At 57.0% G+C, this 21,916-nt stretch overlaps 1 protein-coding gene across 2 annotated transcripts; it reads right to left on the bottom strand.

Moving 5' to 3' along the window:
• Positions 1-10: 10 nt before the first annotated feature.
• PLCD3 (phospholipase C delta 3) lies at positions 11-21,859 on the bottom strand. 2 transcript variants are annotated; one of them, XM_008012361.3, is made up of 15 exons: positions 21,568-21,859; positions 9,894-10,055; positions 9,585-9,813; positions 9,029-9,158; positions 7,546-7,774; positions 7,034-7,235; positions 6,736-6,880; positions 5,060-5,212; positions 3,715-3,894; positions 3,457-3,607; positions 2,594-2,710; positions 1,788-1,954; positions 1,468-1,603; positions 1,211-1,360; positions 11-1,119 (listed from the first exon to the last, which is right to left on the bottom strand). In XM_008012361.3, the coding sequence occupies exons 1-15, from the start codon at positions 21,716-21,718 to the stop codon at positions 785-787; spliced, it is 2,637 nt and encodes an 878-aa protein (XP_008010552.3). In that variant the 5' UTR covers positions 21,719-21,859; the 3' UTR covers positions 11-784. The 2 variants fall into 2 exon arrangements, with proteins under 2 accessions (XP_008010552.3, XP_008010554.3); XM_008012363.3 differs by having other exon boundaries at positions 11-1,052; positions 21,568-21,858.
• Positions 21,860-21,916: the final 57 nt, after the last annotated feature.

The following is a 21,916-nucleotide window of genomic DNA, read 5'->3' as shown; positions in this document are numbered from 1 at the left end:
GTGGCAGTGGTAAAATAAATGAGCTTCTTTATTTTTTAAACTAGATAGGCTCATTCTACTGTCTTCTCCAGGGCTCTTCTATGAAACAGTTACAAACCTACTGCTAGGCCGGGGCAGTGGCTCACACCTGTAATCCCAGCACTTTGGAATGCCGGGGCAGGAGGATCACTTGAGGTCAGGAGCTCGAGACCAGTCTGGGCAACATAGGGAGTCCCCCCCATCTCTACATAAAATTTAAAAATTAGCCAGGTGTGGTGGCCTGTGTCTGTAGTCCCAGCTACTCAGGAGGCTGAGATGGGAGGATCACTTGCGCCTGGGAGTTCAAGGCTGCAGTGAGCTGTGATTGCAACATTGCACTCCAGCCTGGGCGATGGAGCGAGACCCTGTCAAAAAAAATAAAAACCAAAACCTCCTGCCAGTTTCCCCAGGGCTTCATGCCTCAGCGCTCCCTTCTTGCTTTGAGAAGGGAAGGGGAACTCAGGTTCCAGAGCTGGAGGGAGGAGTCCAGGAAGGCCTAGGGTAAAGGAGGGCTTAGGGGCTAAGCCCAGGGTCCGGGCCAAGTGGGGCGGACTGTTCTCCTCTGGGGGAAGGAGGCTGGGATGGCCCACGGGAGGACAGAGGGGAACTGAGGGCCCACAGGTGGCCTGCTCCTCAAGTCTCCTGGCCGCAACAGGCTTGGCTCCTCATAAGTCACAACGAGGGGCAGGCTGAGGACAGGAGCTGGGGCCATCTCAGGGCCCCAGGGTTGGAGCTCACTGAAGTCACATGAGCACCTGTTGATTCTTCAGGAGGGGCCCAGGCAGCCCTCAGCACCCAGGTGAGACCAGCGCCTGGTGAGTGGGCTGATTGGGCCAAGTGGGTGGGCTGGGGGCTGGTACTCCCACCATCTGACTCCAGAGGAGAGGGCTCTGCAGGGGATGTGGACTGGCACTCGCAGAACCCCAGGGCGGGTGAGCTGGGCCCTCAGGGGCGCTGGATGCGGATTTGAATGAAGAGCGTAGCTGGTGACAGTGAGGCCCCGTCCTTGGAAAGCAGGTGTATGTGGCGGTACCCTGTGGGGAGGACAGCCAGGCCTCAGGTCCTCTGCGTACCCTGGGGGTCTGGTCCAGCCTGGGCATGCTTCAGGGCAGGAAATTCGAGGCACAAAGGTGAACAGGGTCTGCAGGGCCTGTACCCACATCCCTCTCCATCCCCACCAGCCTCCACCAACCTTGCTTTAGGCTGCTAAGAGGCAGTGTAAACTGGCCCACAAAGTCATTGGGGGAGGTGGCGTCATAATCTTCCACCACAAACCGGACCAGCGCCAGCTCCGGAGCCCGCAGCTGGAACTGCAGGGTCTGCCCCCAGTGAGGGTTGAAGCCTAGGGCACAGGGGTGGCAGTCAGAGCCCCAGGGCCCCAGGATCCACCCTGCACCCCCCTTCGCTCTCTGCAGTCTCCCCCCGACACTTCTGCCAGCAGCTGCCCACCATTGTTGAGCACATAGTCAGTCTCCTGCCGGGCACAGTCTGCGGGCACCCCATGGATCTCAACGCGCACCAGGGGGTCCACAATGGAATGTGGCTTCTCGGCGTTCAGCTTGGGCAGCTGCTGTGCAGTCAGCACCTGTGGGGTGAGGGAGGGAGCAGCTGGGGCCCACGCCCACCTTGGCCATCCCCTGATGGGCCTCAAGCTCAGACCACCCGTCACTTCCAACCTGTCCCCAGCCTCTCTTGCCTTCTCCACCTCACAAAGAGCCTCTCTAGAACCAGTGTGACCCCAGGCTGGGGCCCATTCCAGCCCTGCTGACCTGGATGCTGAGAGTGGTTCTGGGAGGTCCCGGGTCCTCAGGGTCAAAGGTCGAGTCAGGTTGCCGCAGGCAGGCAGGTTTCAGGACGTAGCCACACTGCCCATTGACCAGGAAGCGGCCGGCATTGAGGTCCATCTCGTAGCCTGGCGTCTGGAAGTTCAAGGCCACTGTGGACACAGCAGGGTCAGAGCAGGGGCTCTTAGCAGCCCTGTTCTCACTACTCAGTTTCAGGGGACTGCATTGCTCTCTACAAAGGGCCTGGGGTTCCACTGTCTGCTCAGTGCTGCTCTGCCCCCACCATGACTTTAGGGGAGAGGGTCATGGACTCAGCCCCCACTGTCACCTGTACTTCCGCCCTGGGATCCCTCCAGGCTGGAAGGTGCTGGAAAAGCCCCCACCCTCAGGGCCAGGCTTGGGTCAGAGCCAGGGGTCTGAGGAAGCCTGGGCTTGTTTCCACCCTTCCCCAAGGAGACGATACGGCCTCCTTTGGTGGGGCTCAGCGTCCCCCAGAGCCCACCCTTATCAGTGTTGACTTAGTGGGACTGCCAGGTGTGTGGGGGTTGTGTGTGTCCAGGGGACATGGGAGTGGAGGTTTTAATTTCTACCATCATAAAAATGCGAGACCTGTACACTGTCAAGAATAAGCGAGCCTGATTTGATTTTCCCACCTACATTGCTGGCAACTTTAAAAATAATCAACAAAATGCGTGTTTCCACCGTCTGGAAGGCTGTGTGGGCCCTCACTGCTGAGGCCTCTCCCACACCGCGGCACCCCGCCTGCTCCCGCTCATGTGGCCCCCACTCACCCAGCTGACAGCCCGAGTTCCACATCTCCTGGGGACTATAGTTGGCCGAGTTCATCCGCAGCCCCAGCGGGTACACGCGGGTCAGCTGGCGGGCATTGTGCCTGACGAAGCTGTTCCCTGGGGCAGAGTTGGGGTGAGACTGTGACAGACCCCGGGGGTCCCTCACCCAAAGCCCCGGCCTATAACCTCCAGGGAACAGAGGCCAAGCCCATCCCCAGCTCACCCTGCCCCTGCTCCTCACTCTCTTCTGACCTAGGCTGAGAGGGGAGCTCACTGAGGAGGCTGCAGGGATCCCCTCCACCCACACAGCCCAGCTCCACCTCCCCAGTCCCCAGTTCCCCGCTCCTGACAAAGTTCCAACCAAGTACAGTGAATGCCCACAGCCCTCCAGCTCCACCGTGGTTCCTGGAACTCTTCTCCAGGCCAAGCTTCCAGGCCTTCAACAGCCTGTTCCTCCTGTCTGGAAAGCCCTCCCTCCTCTTCTCCTGGCTGCTTCCTAGTCCTCCAGGTGAAGTGTCTTCTCAGCATCACCTGCCCCAGGAATTCCTCCCCAGGGTCGCAGCAGCGGCTGGGCTCCCCCAACCCCCAGCCCAGCCTGGCCCATCTCCCTCTATGGCCGGCCCCACCACAGGCCTCTGAAGGCAGACAGCAGGCTGCAGACAGCAGGCCGCCCTCAGCTTGCCACTCTCCCCTCCATCCACCCTGGCATGTGCAGGGCCCTCATTCCCTCAGCCCAGCCCCTCTCTGGGGTCCTCTTAACCTCTTTACTGTCCCCCAAAGCCCCCTCAACTCCTTTCCAGGCCCCCTTCAGGAGGTGCCCCCATCGCCCTCTCACCCCAGACACCCAGAGCCCTGGCTCCTACCTGCTTCCCGGATGAGTTTCTTGGCTTTGCGCTCGCTGAGGGAGCTGACCTGGCAGGGCTGCGGGGCGTCGGGGGCAGGGTGCAGGGTCCGCAGGCGGGTGGCGTGGCAGTACACGACCAGGGCCGACAGCTCCGGGGAGATCTGCTTAGCCTAGGAGACCAGCCTCAGCAGGGCTCAGCTGGCCCCCGCTGTCCACACCCATCCTCCCACCTTACCCCGCTTCCCCACCCCACCCACCCCAGCCCACCAGCTCTCACCAGCCGCCTCTGTGCTGCAGTCTCCGCCTCCTCTTCTTCCTCCTCGTCATCGTCCTCCTCCTCCTCCTCCCGGTCAGAGAGAGCCCGGCCATCCTCGCTCCGGTCTGACAGAGCCCGGCCATCCTCGCTCCGGGCAGCAGGCAGCTTCTTCCCCTTCACCAGGACCCGGCCCTTCAGCTGCTGTGGGGGCCAATGTGGAGGATGAAGGGTTAGGCCTTCTCGCCCCTGTGGCGGCTGGTCAGTCAGTTATTCAACCACCACCATGTGAAGGGCTGGCTAGGGATGGGAGGCAGGAAAGGAGACACAGAGATGAGTGTCTAACAGGAAAGAGTGGAGAATGGCCTAGGAAGCCATCAGGAAGGGATGCTTAGTAAGGTCCCTCAACATCAGAATATACACAGCAGCCACTACGATGCACGCGACAGCTCAGGACTGAAAGGGAAGCGACCCTCTTCAAAAAAGATCTTACGTGGAAGAAGTGAGACTACAACGTGGAAGAAGTGAGGCTGCAACCTGGAATCACACAGTCCTTTTTTGGTACCATTTAAAAGAGAAGACAGTACACACATGTACACAGGTAATGAATGTGTGTGGGGAAATTCTCGAAGCACATGCAACAAAGTTGTAGATGGTTACTTCTTGTGAAAGAGGACAGGTCAATGGAGGAAGGGAAGCACCGTTCATTGTGTCCCTTGGTACAGCTCAGTTTTCTTTTACCATATGGGTGTGATTGTCATACTAATAACAAAAATCACGTCTCACACACACACACGAGGGTGAGTCAACCGTGCCTGCATGTTGGGGATTGGAAGTAGGAGGGGAGTTTTCTCAAGGAGCCCGACAGGATAAACGTCTGGAGAGGGCCGAGGATGCACTCGGCAGTCTGTGGGAGAGCAGCAGGCTGCCTCAGACCTAAGAGTTGGGGAAGTGGATAAGGCCACAGGAAGAGGCGGCTGAAGTTGAGCTGAATTCTAAGCAGGTGATGTTGGCAAGTGTGGATGGCTGGGAAGGGACTTCCAGGTGGAGAAACTGTCAAACGGGGCCTTGCAGGACGGAATGGCAGAGCCTGCAGGACTCTACCAGCAGGGACACAGGGCCAGCAGGGCAGAGCCAGGTCATGGAAGAGGGTGTGTGTGTGGGGGGAGTCTATTCAAGAATGGAGAGCCAGAGGGCAGCAGAAGGACAAGACCAAGGGGTGGCAGACGTCAGATGAACAGAGGAACAGAGAAAGGTTAAGGCAGGGAGAGGTGAGGGGTCCCGAGCCAGAGAGGTAGCACAACCAGTTGGGGGAGGCGGACTCCCACCAGACCTCCCTCCATCCAGGCTGGGGGCTGGGGTGCATCACCTCTGGGGAAGGCAGCTCCTCAGGATTTGGGGAGTCCAGCGCCTGTGTCACCAGCATGTCCCCTAGGATGGTGCGGAGGTGGCGCGCCATGGCAGCCTGCTGCTCCAGCCCGCAGTGGTTCTCCAGGGATAGGATGACAGGGTAGGGGGACAGCTGTGTGGGGAAGGGCAGTGGCTCAGAGCCACTCCCCTCCCTCTGCCAGTACCTCCCAACGTCTGGCTCCCAGACCCTTCAGGACAAGCAGGCAAAGCAGGGCTCTGGAGAACCCAGGGAAGGGCTAGACTGTCCAGGAGGCTGAGGGAGGCTGCAGGAATGATTTTTTTTTTTTCTGAGATGGAGTGTTGCTCTGTCACCCGGGCTGGAGTGCAGTGATGCAATTTCAGCTCACTACAACTCCATCTCCCGGGTTCAAGCGATTCTCTCTGCCTCAGCCTCCGGAGTAGCTGGGATTGCGGGCACCCACTACCACACACAGCTAATTTTTGTATTTTAAGTAGAGACGGGGTTTCACCATGTTGGCCAAGCTGGTCTCAAACTCCTGACCTCAGGTGATCTGCCCACCTCAGCCTCCCAAAGTGCTGGGATTACAGGTGTGAGCCACCACGCCCAGCCAATTTTTGTTGTTTATGCTTTGGTCTAGCTCCATCACCCAGGCTAAGTGCAGTGGTGCAGTCAGTATCCCCGCGTTCTCCAGTCCTGAGCTCAAGTGATCCTCCCACCTCAGCCTCCTGAGTAATTCAGCCTACAGGCACATGCCCCCACACTCAGCTAATTTTTATTTTTGTTGAGACAGGATACAGCTATTTGCTCAGGCTGGTCTGGAATTCCTGGCCTCAAGTGATCCTTGCATCAGCCTCCCAGAGTGCTGGGAATACAGGTGTGAGCCACCGAACCTGGTCCGATAAATGCTTTTTACATGTGAATGACATTGACCATGTCAATGATGTTGAAAACTCTCCTGCCATCATTTGCTGATGGGAAGATCTGCACACTGTGACCGAAGCTGCAGTGTTTATGTAGGTGCCACTGGTGAGCTTCTCTTACAGCTTATTCTTTGGAAGTCATGATTCAAATGTCCTTCCCAGCCGGGCGCGGTGGCTCAAGCCTGTAATCCCAGCACTTTGGGAGGCCAAGATGGGCGGATCACAAGGTCATGAGATCGAGACCATCCTGGCTAACACAGTGAAACCCCATCTCTACTAAAAAATACAAAAAACTAGCCGGGCGAGGTGGCGGGCGCCTGTAGTCCTAGCTACTCGGGAGGCTGAGGCAGGAGAATGGTGTGAACCCGGGAGGCGGAGCTTGCAGTGAGCTGAGATCTGGCCACTGCACTCCAGCCTGGGCGACAGAGCGAGACTCTGTCTCAAAAAAAAAAAAAAAAAAAAAAAAAAAAAAAAAAAAAAGGCCTTCCCTCCCCCAAACGTTTTCGTCTGGACACTCTGTGATTTTAAGACATTTTCCAAATATGAGAGGGAACATATTTCCCAAATATGAGAGTGGCATCTCATTCAGCTTTATTCCACCCCATTGGCCACTTATCCCAGCAGCACTTGGTGAATGAATAATTCTCTGGGCAAGGGCTTCCCCTGGAAGGACTGAGCGCAGCTGGCACGTGGGTGTGGACGGAGGTCATTGTGACGGCTATGGGGCTGGGGCTGGGCATCCCAGGGGCTCACCGTGAAGGCATGCTCACGCACGGCTTGGACCACATCCCGGAAGAGAATCTTGGAGGTGAGAGTATGTCCGTGATAGATGACGGGCTCCCCTCCTGGCCCCTCCCAGCAGTCCAGCTCCACGCAGCGGCATCCCTGGGCAAAGGCCCTGTGGGTGGACAGATGGGTGGACGGGCAAGGTGTTGGGAGAGTGCCACAGAGCAGAGCAGCAGGCAGGCTGAGCCAGGAAGGCCCCAGGAAGCCAGCCCCATGTCTCTCTCCAGGTGGGGCTCCCGGGCACATTCACCCCCTACTACAGTACCTAATGTAGGCCTCGGTGCTGCTGGGCCCCCCAATCTGGGAGTCGGTCAGATAGGTGTTGTGGGAGGAAGAGATGAAGTAGTGGGCGAGGGGCTGGTTCATGTCCTGGAACACACACGTGTGGGTGGTGTCCAAGGCAGCCCCCTCCGGCGACAACAGGTACATCATGAAGCCATCCAGTGTCATCAGCTCGTGCTGCTTGGCTGCAGGGGTGGCAGGAGAGGGCATCAGGCCACATGGGGATCCCCCATGTCCAGCTTTCAATGCCCCCAAGGCCCACTCAACTTAGGAATAATGACTAGACAATCTACTGACTAGACTCTATGTAAGTCATGCCACTTAACCTTCGACCAGACCCTGGGAGGAAGGCACGCTGTTGTGCCATTTTACACATGTGGAAGCTGAGTCTGGAGAAGGCAAGCTAATCTGGCCGAGACAGTGCCCGCAGCAGAACCCACTCAGCTGGGAACACAGCCCTGTCAGGTGCTACGACCTGGCCATGCCGCCCCCCACCTGTCTCGTTGAGCTCGTAGGTCTGAATGAGCTGCTGGGCACGGGCCAGCGTGGCGCCCTCCTCGCCCTGGTCCTCCAGGAACTCCAGCAGCTCAGGGGCACTCAGCACGCGGTCCTCGCCCGAGTACTGATGGAAGATCTCCTCCAGCTCCGGCCGCTTCAGCAGCCGCCGCAGGAACTCCTCAATCTCAGCCCCCTCTAGACGGTCATTGTTGGAGTGGTCACACTCCTGGGGAGCAGATGGAGAAGCTCAGAGGAGGCAGACACTCCAGGAAACCTGGCCCCTTTAACCCATCTGTCATCTACCACATCTGAGAAGGCAACGTTCCCCATTTCACAGGTGGAAAAACAGAGTAAGACTTGTGACTCCAGCTCTGTTTGTTTTTTGGGTTTTTTGTTTGTTTGTTTGGTCTTGCTCTGTTACCCAGGCTGGAGTGCAGTGGCATGATCATAGCTCACTGCAGCTTCCAACGTGTGATCTCAAGTGATCCTCCCACCTCACCCTTCCAAATAGCTGGACAGCTGGGACCACAGTTGTGTACCACTGCATCTGGCTAATTTTTGTATTTTTTGTAGAGATGGGGTCTTGCTATGTTGCCCAAGCTGATCTCAAACTCCTGGTTTCAAGCAGTCCTCCCGCCTAGGCTTCCCAAAGTGCTGGGATGACAGGGGGTGAGCCACTAAGCCTGGCCTGCAGGGCTGGACTTTAAGGGAGGTCTCTCTGGTTCAATGCCTGCCCCTCTGCACCATGACCTACCCCAAGAATCAAGATGTGGAAGGAAAAATGGTGACCCTGGGCTAAGACAGGACCCCTGGGCCCTCACACTCCCCTAGGTGGACATGTTACTATGCTGACGTGCACATATTCACACCCAGGGTCACTGAACAAGTCAATGAGAATTCATGGAGCATCCCTGTGAAGCTGTGGCCCAGGGGTCCAGCTGCCATGGGCTCTCCTGTCTTTCGGGGTCACAGGTGGGTCCCATTGTCCACATGCACACAGAGGTCTGCCAGGGGCTCCAGCTGGGCCGTAGCTGCAGAGCCCACTCCTGTGTGCCCCTGTGCTCCCATGCATGAGGTGCCAACACGTGCCACAGTGGAGGGTCTGCGTGGAGAAGGGTGCACACGTGTATCTGTGCACATGCACGCCTGTAGGCTGGCTCCTACCTGTGCCCCTACATGCAAAAGGTGCCCTGCAGACTCAGGGAAATGAGAACAGCTTTGCTGCTCACTTTGGAAGGGTAGGAACTGAGGGTGAGGAAAGTTCTGGGCCCTGGCTCCCCACTCCCTTCCTGGCCCAGTGGCCTCAGGGGAGGCCAAAGGCTAACTAAACCCAGATGTTGCCTTTATGCAGGGAAAGGCTGCTTCTCCAAAAAAGCTGCAGGTGGAGAGGGCAGGGGAGCTGATGACTCAGATGGCTGGGGGCAGGCAGAGGTCAGAGTGATGGCAAAGCCAGGGGCTGGGGTTCAGGGCAGAAGCCCACCTTGAAGAGGAGGTAGGCGTACATGTCGTTCATGTCCACGTTGACCATTCTCAGCAGGCTCTTGATCTCCTTGAAGCTCATCTTGCTGTCCTGGTTGGAGTCAGCCCGGTGCAGATAGGAGTGGATCCAGGTGTGGGTGCTCAGGAAATAACAGTAACACACCAGGCTGCCCCCAGCCCCCAGGTAACTGGCCAGTAAGTCATCCCCACCTGGATCTGGGGGCTCCTGGTTTAGGGGCTGTACTTTCCCCTTGGCCTGTGGACTCCCCCAGCACGGTAGCAGTGTCTCCTCCGCAGGACTGGGGCTCACCAAAGACAGGAGGCCCTGTCTCCATCCTCAGAAGGTCTCAGGCCTCCCTGAAGGAGGGGCCGCGCCACCCCTCCTGGTGGGAGCTCGGACCTAGCCAAGGCACGTGTCCCCACTCTCAGTTTCAAAGACCTAGGGCTCCGACCCAGACTGTGCGCCCTCAGACAGGGGCCCTGCCTCCCCTGGGCCTGGGGGCTCTCCAAGGATGGGGCCCTCCCTGGGTCCCTCCCTCCTAGCCCCGGCAGGATATTGGTCCAGCCGCTCGCGCTGGCTCATGGCGTCCAGGCGCGCGCGGAGCTTGGTCAGACCGCGCACCCAGCGCTGCGCTTCCTCAGCCGTGGGCGCCGCCAGGTCCAGGTTCTTGCGGCGGCCCTTGAAGGCGATGGTGAGGCAGCGCGCCGGGGCGAAGGCACCCCCGAAGCGCCGCAGGCCCTCGGACTGGTGGCCCTCGCGGACTGCCTCGATGTGCTGCACAAAGACTGCGGGTAGGGCCGGGTCAGGGCGAAGGACCCGGCCTGTCCCCACCTCCCTGCCCACCCGGCGCTCCCCGGCCTCTCACAGATGTGCTGCGACGGCGCGCGCGGGATGCGCCGCTGGAACCACACGCTCAGGCCGTCCTCCTGCAGCCGGTACAGCCGCTCCTTGTGCCACGTGCGCGAGCGGATCTTGCGGAGCCGGGAGCCCAGCAGCATGGCGCGCACGTCCTCGTCCTCCGTCAGGCCTGCCGGGGCGGGAGGACCCGGGTTTCAGGCCGTCCCTGCCCGGAAGCTCCCCCTGCTGCCCCTTCCTCCAGCCTCTCCAAACCCAGGCCTTCGCTCCACAGTGAGCTTCCCTGCCCCTCGCAGGCCTCCCCTCCTCCCCGATTGTAAGAAGCCTCCTGCACTGGCTCTGGCTTTAGGCTTTGGAGCGTTAAGCGTCCCCCAACCCCCACCTGTACCCCATCTCCCTCCTTCCTTCCAAGCAGCTGCCTCTGCTGTCCCTCAGTGTGGAACTGTCCTCGGGCAATGCCTGGGACTCAGGCCTCACTAAAGGTTGTCCTTTCTGGCCAGGTGCGGTGGCTCACGCCTGTCATCCCCAGCACTTGGGAGGCCCAGGAGGGCGGATCACTTGAGGTCGGGAGTTCAAGACCAGCCTGGCCAACATGATGAAACTCCATCTCTACTAAAAATACAAAATTAGCCGAGTGTGGTGGCGCATGCCTGTAATCCCAGCTACTTGGGAGGCTGAGGCAGGAGAATTGCTTGAACCCAGGAGGCAGAGGTTGCAGTGAGCCAAGATCGTGCCACTGCACTGAAGCCTAAGCAACAGAGTGAGACTGAGTCTTAACAACAACAACAAAAATTGCCCTTCTGCCACTGTTCCCCACCACATGGCTTCCAGCCATCAAGTTCAGAATTTGCCACCAACAGCCTTTTTCCCTTGATGTGAAACCACAGCCATCAGGAAGGTCTCATCATCTAACCTAGATCTCTCTTGCTGTAACCCAAGCACCTTGCCTCTGCTTTCCCAAAGACAAGGAGGACAGCAGAGGCCACCCTAGCCCCAGGGTCACAGGCCAAGGACTCCAGGATCAGCCCTGCCCGGCTGATCTCCAGGTGTCCTCTTTGTGCCTGGTGGGGCCCTGCCAAAAGGAAGATGTCCTGTGACATTTGGTGCTCCCTCTTGCCCAGCCAATGCCACCCACCACATGACCCTTCAGCCCACATGCACTCTGCAGCCACAGTGTCCACCTTCCTTAATAAAAGCAAATGTTGGCTGGGTACAGTGGCTCATGCCTGTAATCCCAGGTACTCAAGAGGCCAAGATGGGAGGATCGCTTGGAGCCAGGAACTGGAGAACAGCCTGGGCAACAATGCGAGACCCTATCTCTACCAAAAAAAAAAAAAATTTTTTTTTTTTTTTGAGATGGAGTCTTGCTCTGTTGCCCAGACTGGAGTGCAAGTAGTGCAATCTCGGCTCACTGCAACCTCCACCTCTGGGTTCAAGCAATTCTCCTGCCTCAGCCTCCCAAGTAGCTGGGACTACAGGCACGTACCACCATGCCCCAGCTAATTTTTGTAGTTTTAGTAGAGACAGGGTTTCACCATGTTGGCCAGGATGGTCTTGATCTCCTGACCTCATGATCTGCTCTCCTCGGCCTCCCAAAGTGTTGGGATTATAGGCGTGAGCCACCATACCCGGCCCCTAGAAAAAATTTTAAAGTTGGCTGGGCATGGTGGTTCATGCTTGTAATCCCAGCACTTTGGGAGGACAAGGTGGGCGGATCACTTGAGGACAGGAGTTCAAGCCCAACATGGCCAACATAGCGAAACCTCATCTCTACTGAAAATACAAAAAAAATTGGCCAGGCATGGTGTCATGCACCTGTAATCCCAGCTACTCGGGAGGCTGAGGCATGAAAATCACTTGAATCCGGGAGGCGGAGGTTGCAGTGAGCTGAGATTACGCCACTGCACTCCAGCTTGGGTAAGAGTGAGACTCTGTCTCTAAAATATAAATAAATAAAAGCACCTCCTGTATGCAGGCCCTGCTCATATATTAACAGACAAGGAAACTGAGGCTCAGGGAAGCTTAAGTAAGTTGTCAGAATTCCATATTGGTAGAAGCCACTTTGGGCTCTGGAGGTCGGGCTCCAGCACTTCTGCCCTTGGGCCCTGCACTGCATGGCTCTTCTAGTGCTTCTAAATTCAGAAGTCTGGGGAATAAGTCTCAACTCTGTCACTTCCCAGCTATTTAATACATAGCCCCGGTGGCACTAACCTGGCACTAAGCCTCATGTTCTCCATCCATAAAATGGAGACCACAATCCTACCTGCTGCAAAATCCAAAATTCAGAGGTTTCTACAGCGTGACCGACACTGTACCCCAGAGAGTTTCGGCCTTCCTCTGGCTCTGGCCCCCTGGAACACGTGATGCCCAGCCCAGATGGTGCCATACCCTGCTCTACAATGCCTCAACGAGAGTCACAGCCAAAGATTTTTGAGCCATGGGACAATAGAGGAGGTGGGAACTGGGTAAACGGAGAGTCCATGGCCTTTGGAGGTGGGGCACAGCCCGGAGTGAATGAGGGCCCAGAGTTTCCAGAGAACCGGAATCTAGATCTGTGTGTGAAGCCTCCAGATATTCTAATGTTGGCAACGAAATCAAATTGAAAAAGACAAAAACCAATAACCCCTGTATGGGCCAAAAGAAGTATGACAGTGGGCCTCTCTTCCTCCCTTTATTTCGACAGACCCTTAATACTGGGTTTGGCTTTGCGACCCCAAGGCCCTTGCTTGCCCAGTTGCAAACTCTGACCTAAGAAATTGAGTCTATATCTCTAGACCATCTCCTCTCACCCTCTCTTGGACCCTTTTGTAGGATCCTTCTCCCTTCTCTTCCTCCTATCTGAGTCCTTGAAGGACCAGTTCAGATATCACCTCCTCCAGGAAGCTTTCCTTGATTTGTCCTCAAGTGGGCGTTCTCCCTCTCTGACCACTAACAGCACTTTTTGCTTTAATTAAAACACAAAACCCACCTATAAACTTTAATAAATCTGAGGCCAGAGTGAGGTCTTATCTCCTCACCACAGTGCTCATCCCAGAGCCAGGCTCCCAGCTAGTGTTGACTGAAGGGGCAGGCAGGTAGACAGGCAGATGGGGGGACTGAGGGAATTCTACCCCCAGCTCTGCCCCATCTGTCCGGAGTTCAGGGCAAAGGCCTGGCAGGTCAGGGTTTCTCAACCTTAGCTGTGCATCGGAATTACCCAGGGGAGGCTGCAGACACCATGGCCCAGGGCATCTCACCCAGCTGGTGTGGGATGGGGCCTGGGCATCTGTATTTTTAAAAACCACTCAGACCATGACTGAAAATCAGGGTCTCAGGGGCAAGAGGAGAAATCCACCTCCTTAAGAGGCCATGACCCCTCTGGGGCCAGCCTGTGGCCCTAACGGCTCTAGAGGGTCCCTCAGGGTCTAGACTGTGGCCCTCTGAGTGAATGCCCACTTGGTGCCTCCTGGTCAGGAAGGGGAAAGTGGAACCCTCCTCTCCAGACAAAGAACTGGGCATACATGGCATGTGCCAGGCCGAGGGGCTCACCAGACGCCCCCCACCCACCAGGTCTAGGTAGCCTCTAAATGGTCCCATCCTGAACAATGACAGGGTGAGGGCAGAATGGTTAGGGGGAGCCTGCAGTGCCACCACACTTAGGCACACCCTCCTACACCCCCTCCACCGTGGGAAAGGGGACTGCTCGTTGCCACGACAACCAGGCTCTGCAGCCGGGGCCACCTCCCCTACCTAGGCCAGCCCTCTGATGCCAAGCCCATGGGTGTGGGGGAGGTGAGTGACTAAGACCGGAAATGGGGGTGAGTCACCGGGGCCTGCTCTGTCCAGAGCCTTCTGCAAACAGGCCATCAACATAGGCAGCCTGAACGCCTGACTGGGCCCCCACTGGGGCAGGCTCCCAATGGAGGGGGCCCCTACTCCTGGCCCCTTACCCTCAGCTCCGCAGGAACCTGTTGGGGTAAGGGGTGACATTCCAGGCTGCCCCACAAACTGGCACTGCCCCCCAACCACTGCCCCCCAGCCAAACAGAAGGAGGGTGCAGTCCCAGGCAGGGCCAGGTGCTGAGTCCCTAGTGGGTGCTTCTGTTTCCCCACTGTTCATGCTTCTGAACCCTGGAGCAGTGAGAGGACTAGGGTGTCCAGCAGGAAGGGCAGGACCAACAGGTAAGGAGGCAAGGTCAGAGGGAGGGTTCAGGGCCAGGGCAGTGATGCTACGAGGACCGTGGCTCTCCGTCCAGCCACCCAGTAAACATTTCTAGGTCCTGCAAGGCCCAAACCCACAGATGTTGCCTTGACCTTGTTCCTACCTGCTCTGAGCAGGTGCACAAGCCACCCACCTCCTACTGTTCCCGTGGGGTTTCTGTCTACTTGAATCATCTCTGCCTTGATCCTGCAGCTGCTGGGCCAGTGACTGAGTGGGTGGAGACAATCACAAAATAACAGCGGTGAAAATGAGGGTAAATGAGAGCCAAAAGGTGGAAACAACCCGAGTGCTCATCAACAGATGAGCCTGTAATCCCAGCACTTTGGGAGGCCAAGGCAGGCGGATCATTTGAGGTCAGGAGTTCAAGACTAGCTTGACCAACATGGTGAAACCCTGTCCCTAAGAAAAATACAAAACATTAGCCGGGCACGGTGGCTCACATCTGTAATCCCAGCACTTAGGGAGGCCAAAGCAGGTGGATCCCTTGAGGTCAGGAGTTCGAGACCAGCCTGACCAACATGGTGAAACCCTGTCTCTACGAAAAATATAAAACATTAGCCGGGCATGGTGGCTTAACCCTGTAATCCCAGTACTTTGGGAGGCCAAGGCAGGAAGATCATTTGAGGTCAAGAGTTCGAGACCAGCCTGACCAACATGGTGAAACCCTGTCTCTACGAGAAACACAAAACATTAGCCGGGCATGGTGGCCCACACCTGTAATCTCAGCTACTAGGGAGGCTAAGGCAGGAGAATCACTTGAAATCGGAAGGCAGAGGTTACAGCGAGCTGAGATTGTGCCACTATACTCCAGCCTGGGCAACGGGGCGAGACTCTGTCTCAAAAAACAAAACAAAACAAAACAAACAAACAAAAAATGAGTGCATAAGCAAAATATCGTTTATCAATACAATGGAATAATATTCAGCCATGTAAAGGAGTGAAATCTGATGCACACTACCATATGGATGAACCTTGAAAACATCATGCTAAGTGAAAGAAGCCAGACCCCAAACGACAAATACTATGTGATTCCACCCATGTGAGGTACCCAGAGCAGACAAGTTCATAGAGACAGAAAGTAGCTGGGAGGGTACCAGGGGCTGGAATGGGGAGGTAATGGAGAGTCACTGCTTGATGGTTAGTTTCTGTTTGGATGATGAAAAAGGTTTGGAAACAGGCAACAGTAATGGCTGCACAACAGTGTCAATGTAATTAATGCCAGTGAATTAACCACTTCAAAATGGTTGCAATGGCCAGTTTCATTATATATATTTTGCCATAATTTTTTTTTGAGATGGAGTCTCGCTCTGTCACCCAGGCTGGAGTGCAGGGGCGCAAACTCAGCTCACTGCAAGCTCCACCTCCTGAGTTCACGCTATTCTCCTGCCTCAGCCTCCCGAGTAGCTGGGACTACAGGTGCCCGCCACCACGCCCAGCTAATTTTTTTTGTATTTTTTAGTAGAGACAGGGTTTCATCGTGTTAGCCAGGGTGGTCTCGATCTCCTGACCTCATGATCCACCCGCCTTGGCCTCCCAAAGTGCTGGGATTACAGGTGTGAGCCACCGTGCCCGGCCAATTTTTTTTTTTTTTTTTTTTTTGAGACAGAGTCTCGTTCTGTTGCCCAGGTTGGAGTGCAGTGGCACGATCTCAGCTCACTGCAACCCCCACTTCCTGGGTTCAAGTGATTTCCAGGTAATTGTTGTATTTTTAGTAGAGACAGGGTTTTACCATGTTGGCCAGGCTGGTCTCGAACTCCTGACCTCAAATGATCCACTCGCCTTGGCCTCCCAAAGTGCTAGGATTACAGGCGTGAGCCACAGCACCCGGCCTACTTTACCACAATTTTTAAAGTATAATGATACAATATGCTGGAAACCATTGTATACATTATTTTTTTTTTCTGAGACAGGGTCTTGCTCTGTAGCCAGGCTGGGGTGCAGTGGTACAATAATGGCCCACTGCAGAGCCTTAAACTCTTGGGCTCAAACAATCCACCTGCCTCAGCCTCCCGAGGAGCTGGGACTACAGACTTGCACCACCAGGCCTGAATAATTTTTAAATTTTTTTGTAGAGTTGGGGTCTCACTGTGATGCCCAGGCTGGTCTCAAACTCCTGGCCTCAAGTGATTCAACAGCCTCTGCCTCCCAAGGTGCTCCCCACTGTGTACTTTCAATGGATAAATTATAAGGTATGTGAATTAATATCTCAAAAATGCTGTTAAAGAGGCAGACAGCCAGGTCGGCATCCGGTGGAGCTGAAATGTGGTAGAAGTTGGGGGAGTCTGACCCCAAAGGGCTGCGAGTGGCCACAACAGGCACAAGCACATGGAGCCTGGTTTAGGCCCGGCCCATAATAGGTGCTTAGTAAATGATCACAAAGAAGGAAACTAAGACAGGGCTCTGGGGAAGTGAGTCAGTGCCCCAGGTGGAAAGAGGCACCCACACGTTGTGATCTATCTGTCCCCTTAGTCCCATGGCCTCCAGCTGGTACCTTCCCCCCGACCAGGACAGCGGCACCTCCCGCCCAATTCAGTGTTGTCAGCTGGGGCTCAGACACCTTCCCAAGCTGCCCGCTTATCTCAGCCTCCAGAGAGGGGTCAGGCGTGGTGAGGAAAGGGCAGGCCCAGTTTCTCAACTTCCACAGGCAGCCCGGTGGTTTGGGGCGTGGATGGTCTGGGGCCTGAGCAGTTCTGTGAAGGTAGCCAAGACCAGGGACCAGAAACTACCTCATGTCAGAGCCGGAAGGGGCCCCAAATCCCACCCTTTTCACAGGTGCACCACTGAGCTCAGAGAGGACAAGCCCTGTGTGCTAAAGACAGTGCAGGCTGCCCCAGGCAGGGATGGATACAGAGGCTGTGCGGTGGAGACGGGCGCCAGGGCAGCTGGCGGAGAGGGTGGGAGTTCTGTCCAGACATGTCCCGGAGGGGTGGCCTGCAGGGCGGGGTGTGTGCGGGGTGTATACATAGACAGGGTGTGTGTGTGTGTGAGGGGGAGAGAGAGACAGTGAGTGTGTATGAGTGTGAATGTGAGTGTGTGTGCGTGTGGGTGTGATTGTGTGTGTGTACAGAGTTCATGGGTGGAGAGGGTGGGCGGTGGGCCAGCCTGGGGGAAATAGGCGGCTCGCACTTGGGAGGTGCACACAGGACTCCGCAGGAATTCGAGTCATGCAGGGAACTGCTACAGCCAGCAGCCATGGCCAAGGCCGAGCAGGGAGTAGAGAAAGAGCGTTTCCAGGTGGCCGGGACCGTGAGGCCCTGGGAGAGGACACAAAATGGTGAGGGGTCCCAAAGACCCTCCCACCCTAATCCTTTAGCCAGCAGGCAGCCTCCGAGCCTCAAACACCAATCATGTCCCCCATGACCCAACTGGCTGCCACACCCAGGGCTGGAGCCTGGCAGGGGCTCAGTGCCAGAGTCCATAACATTCCTTGGAGGATCAACAAAGTCAGGAAGGGCAGGCGGCGCTTCCCTTGGCCCTGGGCCGGACACAGCAAGGGGGGTGGCAGCACCCTTTTCTGTGGGGCCAGAACAGGCATGAAGCCTGGTTGGGTGCAGAAGTCAGGGTGGGGGACAGGGAAAGATGTGAGGGAGACCACAGGGCCTGGCAGAGCCAGCCCCCTAGTCCCACCTGGCATGCCCCTGCTTAGCCTGGAGGGCCACGCAGCTTACCCACCACGCAGGCCAGGCACCTGCCAGGGCTGGGGGTTGTTCTGAAGACCCTCACCTGTCAAGCCCACCCACAGCAGTCCCACTCACCCTGCGGGAGACATCCCAGGCAGGCCATGGGCCGAGCCCTCTCGCTCAGGGGCACTTCGTAGTGTATGCAGGCTGGGCAGGGAAGGGGGCGGGATTCTGCCCACTCAGGCCTCTGCCCATGGGGAGGATGAGGGGCAGGGGCGGAGCATCAGGGCAGAGGCACACACAGGGCTCTGGGGATACAGGGCTGCCAGAGAAAATCCAGGACACACGTTAAATGTGAAATTCAGATAAAAAATAATTTTTTAGTGTAAATACATTCCAAATTTCACGTTTAGTGGAATTCCAAACTTAACTGGGTGTTCTGTATTTTATTTGGCAGCCCTGTGAGGACACTCGTGGGGGCTGGCAGGTGCCCCGTGGGAGAGGAGCGGCCAGCAGGCCCCCTGCAGGTATCAGCTTCTCTATCAGTCACTGTGTGACAAGCACAGACTCTGGGCCACACTGCCTGGGTTCAAATTTTCTCTCAGCTACTTCCTGGCTCTGAACCCTAGGCAAGTTACCAAACCTCTCTGAGTCTCAGTTTCCTCATCTGTAAGAGAAGACTACTGGTACTACCTACTTCATATTATTGTGAGCATTAAATGAGATAATATGCGAAAAGCACCTGGGACAGTGACAAAATTGTTCATTAGTATTCACCAGGCTAGCCAAGAATGGTAGCTCACACCTGTAATCCCAGCACTTTTGGGAATCCAAGGCAGGAGGATCCTTTGAGCCCAGGAATTCAAGACCAGCCTGGACAACATAGTGAGACCCCAACTCTACAAAAAATAAAAACAAAATTAGCTGGATGTGGTGGTATCCAGTCTCCCAGTCTCCCGAGTCCCAGCTACTCAGGAGACTGAGGTGGGAGGATCACCTGAGCTCAGGAACTTGAGGTTGCAGTGAGCCATGATCATGATCATGCCACTGCACTCCAGCCTGGGTGACAGAATGAGACCCTGTCTCATAAACAACAACAGCAACAACAAAAAGTGTTCACTGGGAGCCATCATGGAAAAGTAGGCTCTGGCAGTAGGCAGGCATGTGGCCTTGGGCAGTGATTTCACCCCTCTGCCTTGAGCTTCCCGTCTGTAATGTGACATGAGGACAGCACCTCCCGCACAGGCATGCCTGAGGATTAAGCAGGATCAGGTCTGATGCAAGCTCAGCACAGTGCCTCGCGCATGGCAGGTGATCACTGGGCTCTAGCGCTCCTCTCTCTTCAACGATTCCCTGCAAGTCAGCAGCCCAGCCCAAGAGCGGGAGACTGGAGCGGGGACAAAGGACTCCCACTCACTGTGGGGGTGTTTTCTTCCTCCTTCTCTGCTTATCTGGGTTTCCCTAGTGTGGCCCTAAAGGTTTTTCCTTCCTCAGGCCCCTCTGAGCCACTCCCTGCCCTAGTCCCTTGACCTGATTTGACATAAAATCTATTCTCTGTTAGGCTAAGAGGTGTGGTGATGGCAGGAGCAGAGCAAGGCGGGGGAGGCTACCTGGGTGACAGGCCTAGGTCTTGGCCCCTGATGGCCCAAGGGGCTGGGCCCCAAGACTGGGTTTCCTTCTCCACCCTGTCCCTGGGCTCCCTATGGCCTGGGGAAGGGACATTCCCAACAGACTCGGACTCAACATTCCTCTCTCTGCAGTCACTCAGCAGGACAGGGCAGTGGTGAGGAATGAGGGTGGCTGAGATGACATTCTGATACCTACGTAGTTCCCGAGAGTGTCACCTTGATGGGATGCCCAGAGCTCCCATGCAGCCTTACTCAGCTGACGGGTACTGAGGCCCAGGTTCAGCTGTAATTATTTGTCTGAATGTGACTCTGCCCACTAAACTGTGCACTTCCTGAGGGCAAAGCTCTGTGCTACTCATCTCTGTAGCCCCAGGCCCTGGCACAGCACCCTGACCCACTAATGCCGCTCAAAAAACGTGTGGGATGAAGAGGCCAACGGGCACGGGGCCACCCCTCAGCCCTTCTGTGGCACCCATGACCCTGCTGGGGCTGACTCTCAGGGCTGCCCTCAGCTATCCCCAAACCACACCATTTCTTAGCCCAGAGAATGACACCCGTCGATCACAGAGTCCAGCCCAGTCTATCTCCTGGGAGTTCTGGGGTCCATCCTGGGTATCCCCCAAGTCTGGTCCCCACCCCTTGCCCAACTAACTCCTCAGCCTCCCTCCTTGGGTCTCCCTGTTTCTCCCCTGCCTTCGTCCAACCTGCCCCCCACTCTCCACACTCACTCCTGCCTGAGCCCTTTCTGGGGCTCCTGATGCCCTCCAGATAAAGTCCATGACTCTCCAGGGAGGGCCTGGAGGAGCTCCTCCCACCCCCAGCCTCTCCCCTTTGCCACTCCGGTCTTCCTCAGCTGGGGCCAGCCAGGGCCCTCGCTGGCTCCCCAACCCCTCATGCACTGTCCCCTGTTCCCCCATCCCCAGGGTCCTATTCTTTGTTTCACTGTCTGATCTCCCTGCTGGAACCTCAGCTCTCTCATGCAGGAGCCCCAGGGTGGAGCATACCATAGGCACTCCACAAGTGCTTGTACCATAGTACCATACCATGGGCACTGCATAAGTGCTTGTTCAATGCATGCGCAGTTGAATGGATTGCAGGGTACAGACGGTGTCCTATGTCTCAGTAAACCAAGTGCCAGGCACAGCACCCAGACATAGTCAGCACTCAGGTGGAATGAGTGAAGGTAACAAGAAGGCAAAACTGGCAATCAGGACCCCTGAATTCTGCCCCAAGTTTCACACAGGGTCCCTGGCAGCCTTGTCCTTCTGTTCCAGAGCTCCACACCTAGCTTCTCCATCACTGACTACTCTACCAATGGCAGGTCCAACGCAGCACTTCAGTGGTGCGGTCCTTTCCACGTCAGACAACACTCTCGCATGCACCCTCTCATTCAAGCCCTCCACCACCCTGCGGGTCCCACTTTTCCCAGACTCTGAGAGAGTACCAGGGCCCATGTGGTGGGGCACCACCAGCGTGCCAGTCACACTTTGCCCTTTGTTGGCTGTGTGGTCACAGGCAAATTCCTTGCTATCTCTGAGTCAGTTTCCTCACCTGTGAAATGAGGATTCACCTCCCACCTAGGAAGTTGAGGAAGATTGCAAGACACCACCTGTGTAACCACCGAGTGCCAGCTGCCTCTGTGATGTTCCAGTGAGCCACGGTTACATTCCTTCTCCGCGACTGACTTCCCCAAATCTGACATGAGAGCCTTGGTTTTCGGGCTTTCTCACTGGTTAGACCAGTCCTGCCAGGGCAGTGTGGCTGTGGTTGCCCCTGTGGGGCGGCGGGTTGGAGGGCTGCTGCGGAGGCCAGCCTCTTCTGCGGAGGCCAATCACAAACTCGCATCCTTCCTAAGGGCTGCCAAGACCCCGAGACACCCTGGCAAACCCTAGATACTGCTGGGGAGCCGGGCGAGGGACACCCCAAGCCTCCCTCTCCCGCTCCACTCTCCCTGGGGACCCCACCAGCGTCCCGTGCCCGAATTCGCGCTCCAGACGCCCCGCGGGCGCCCCCTGGTGGGAAGCAAAGAGCATCCTAGGCGCCCGGCTCGCCCCGGGACTCTCGCGGATGACCCCAGGTGCGACCCCCGGCTGGACGGCGCTGGCCCTCCGCCCCTAGCCATAGCCTCCCAGCCCCGTACAGCCTGGGGAGTCCATGAACTGCTCCCTGGAGCGCCCCAGACTGGGCCCCTGGGAACGGTCCGCGCCCACCCCACCGCCCCCTGCCCGTCACTGACCCATCTTCTTCAGCGCCCGCAGCCCGGGCCTCTTGGTGCCGCCATCGGAGGGAGTCGGCGGGGACGGGAGCGCGACCGGCGCCGCGACTTGGGCGGCTACCGGGGGCTCCTCGGGCGGGCGGCGGCAGCGCCTCCAGCGGCCGCACAGCATGGCTTGGCAGGGGGCCGGGGCCGGGCCCGGGGTCTGCACACGGGGACAGGGCAGCGGGTCGCCGCTCCGGCCCGGCCCCGGCTCTGAGCGCGGCGGCGAGCGAAGAAACTTAGCAGCGCTAGAGAGAGTCGGAGGAGGCAGCAGGAGGTGGGGCGGGATGGGAAGGGGGCGGGTCCAGGGCGGTGCGGGGGCGGGGCC

The sequence above is a fragment of the Chlorocebus sabaeus genome, chromosome 16, assembly GCF_047675955.1.
Source record: "Chlorocebus sabaeus isolate Y175 chromosome 16, mChlSab1.0.hap1, whole genome shotgun sequence".
Lineage (NCBI taxonomy): Eukaryota > Metazoa > Chordata > Mammalia > Primates > Cercopithecidae > Chlorocebus > Chlorocebus sabaeus.
Note: the sequence above shows the minus strand (reverse complement) of the source record. Positions and strands in the feature narration are given on the sequence as shown.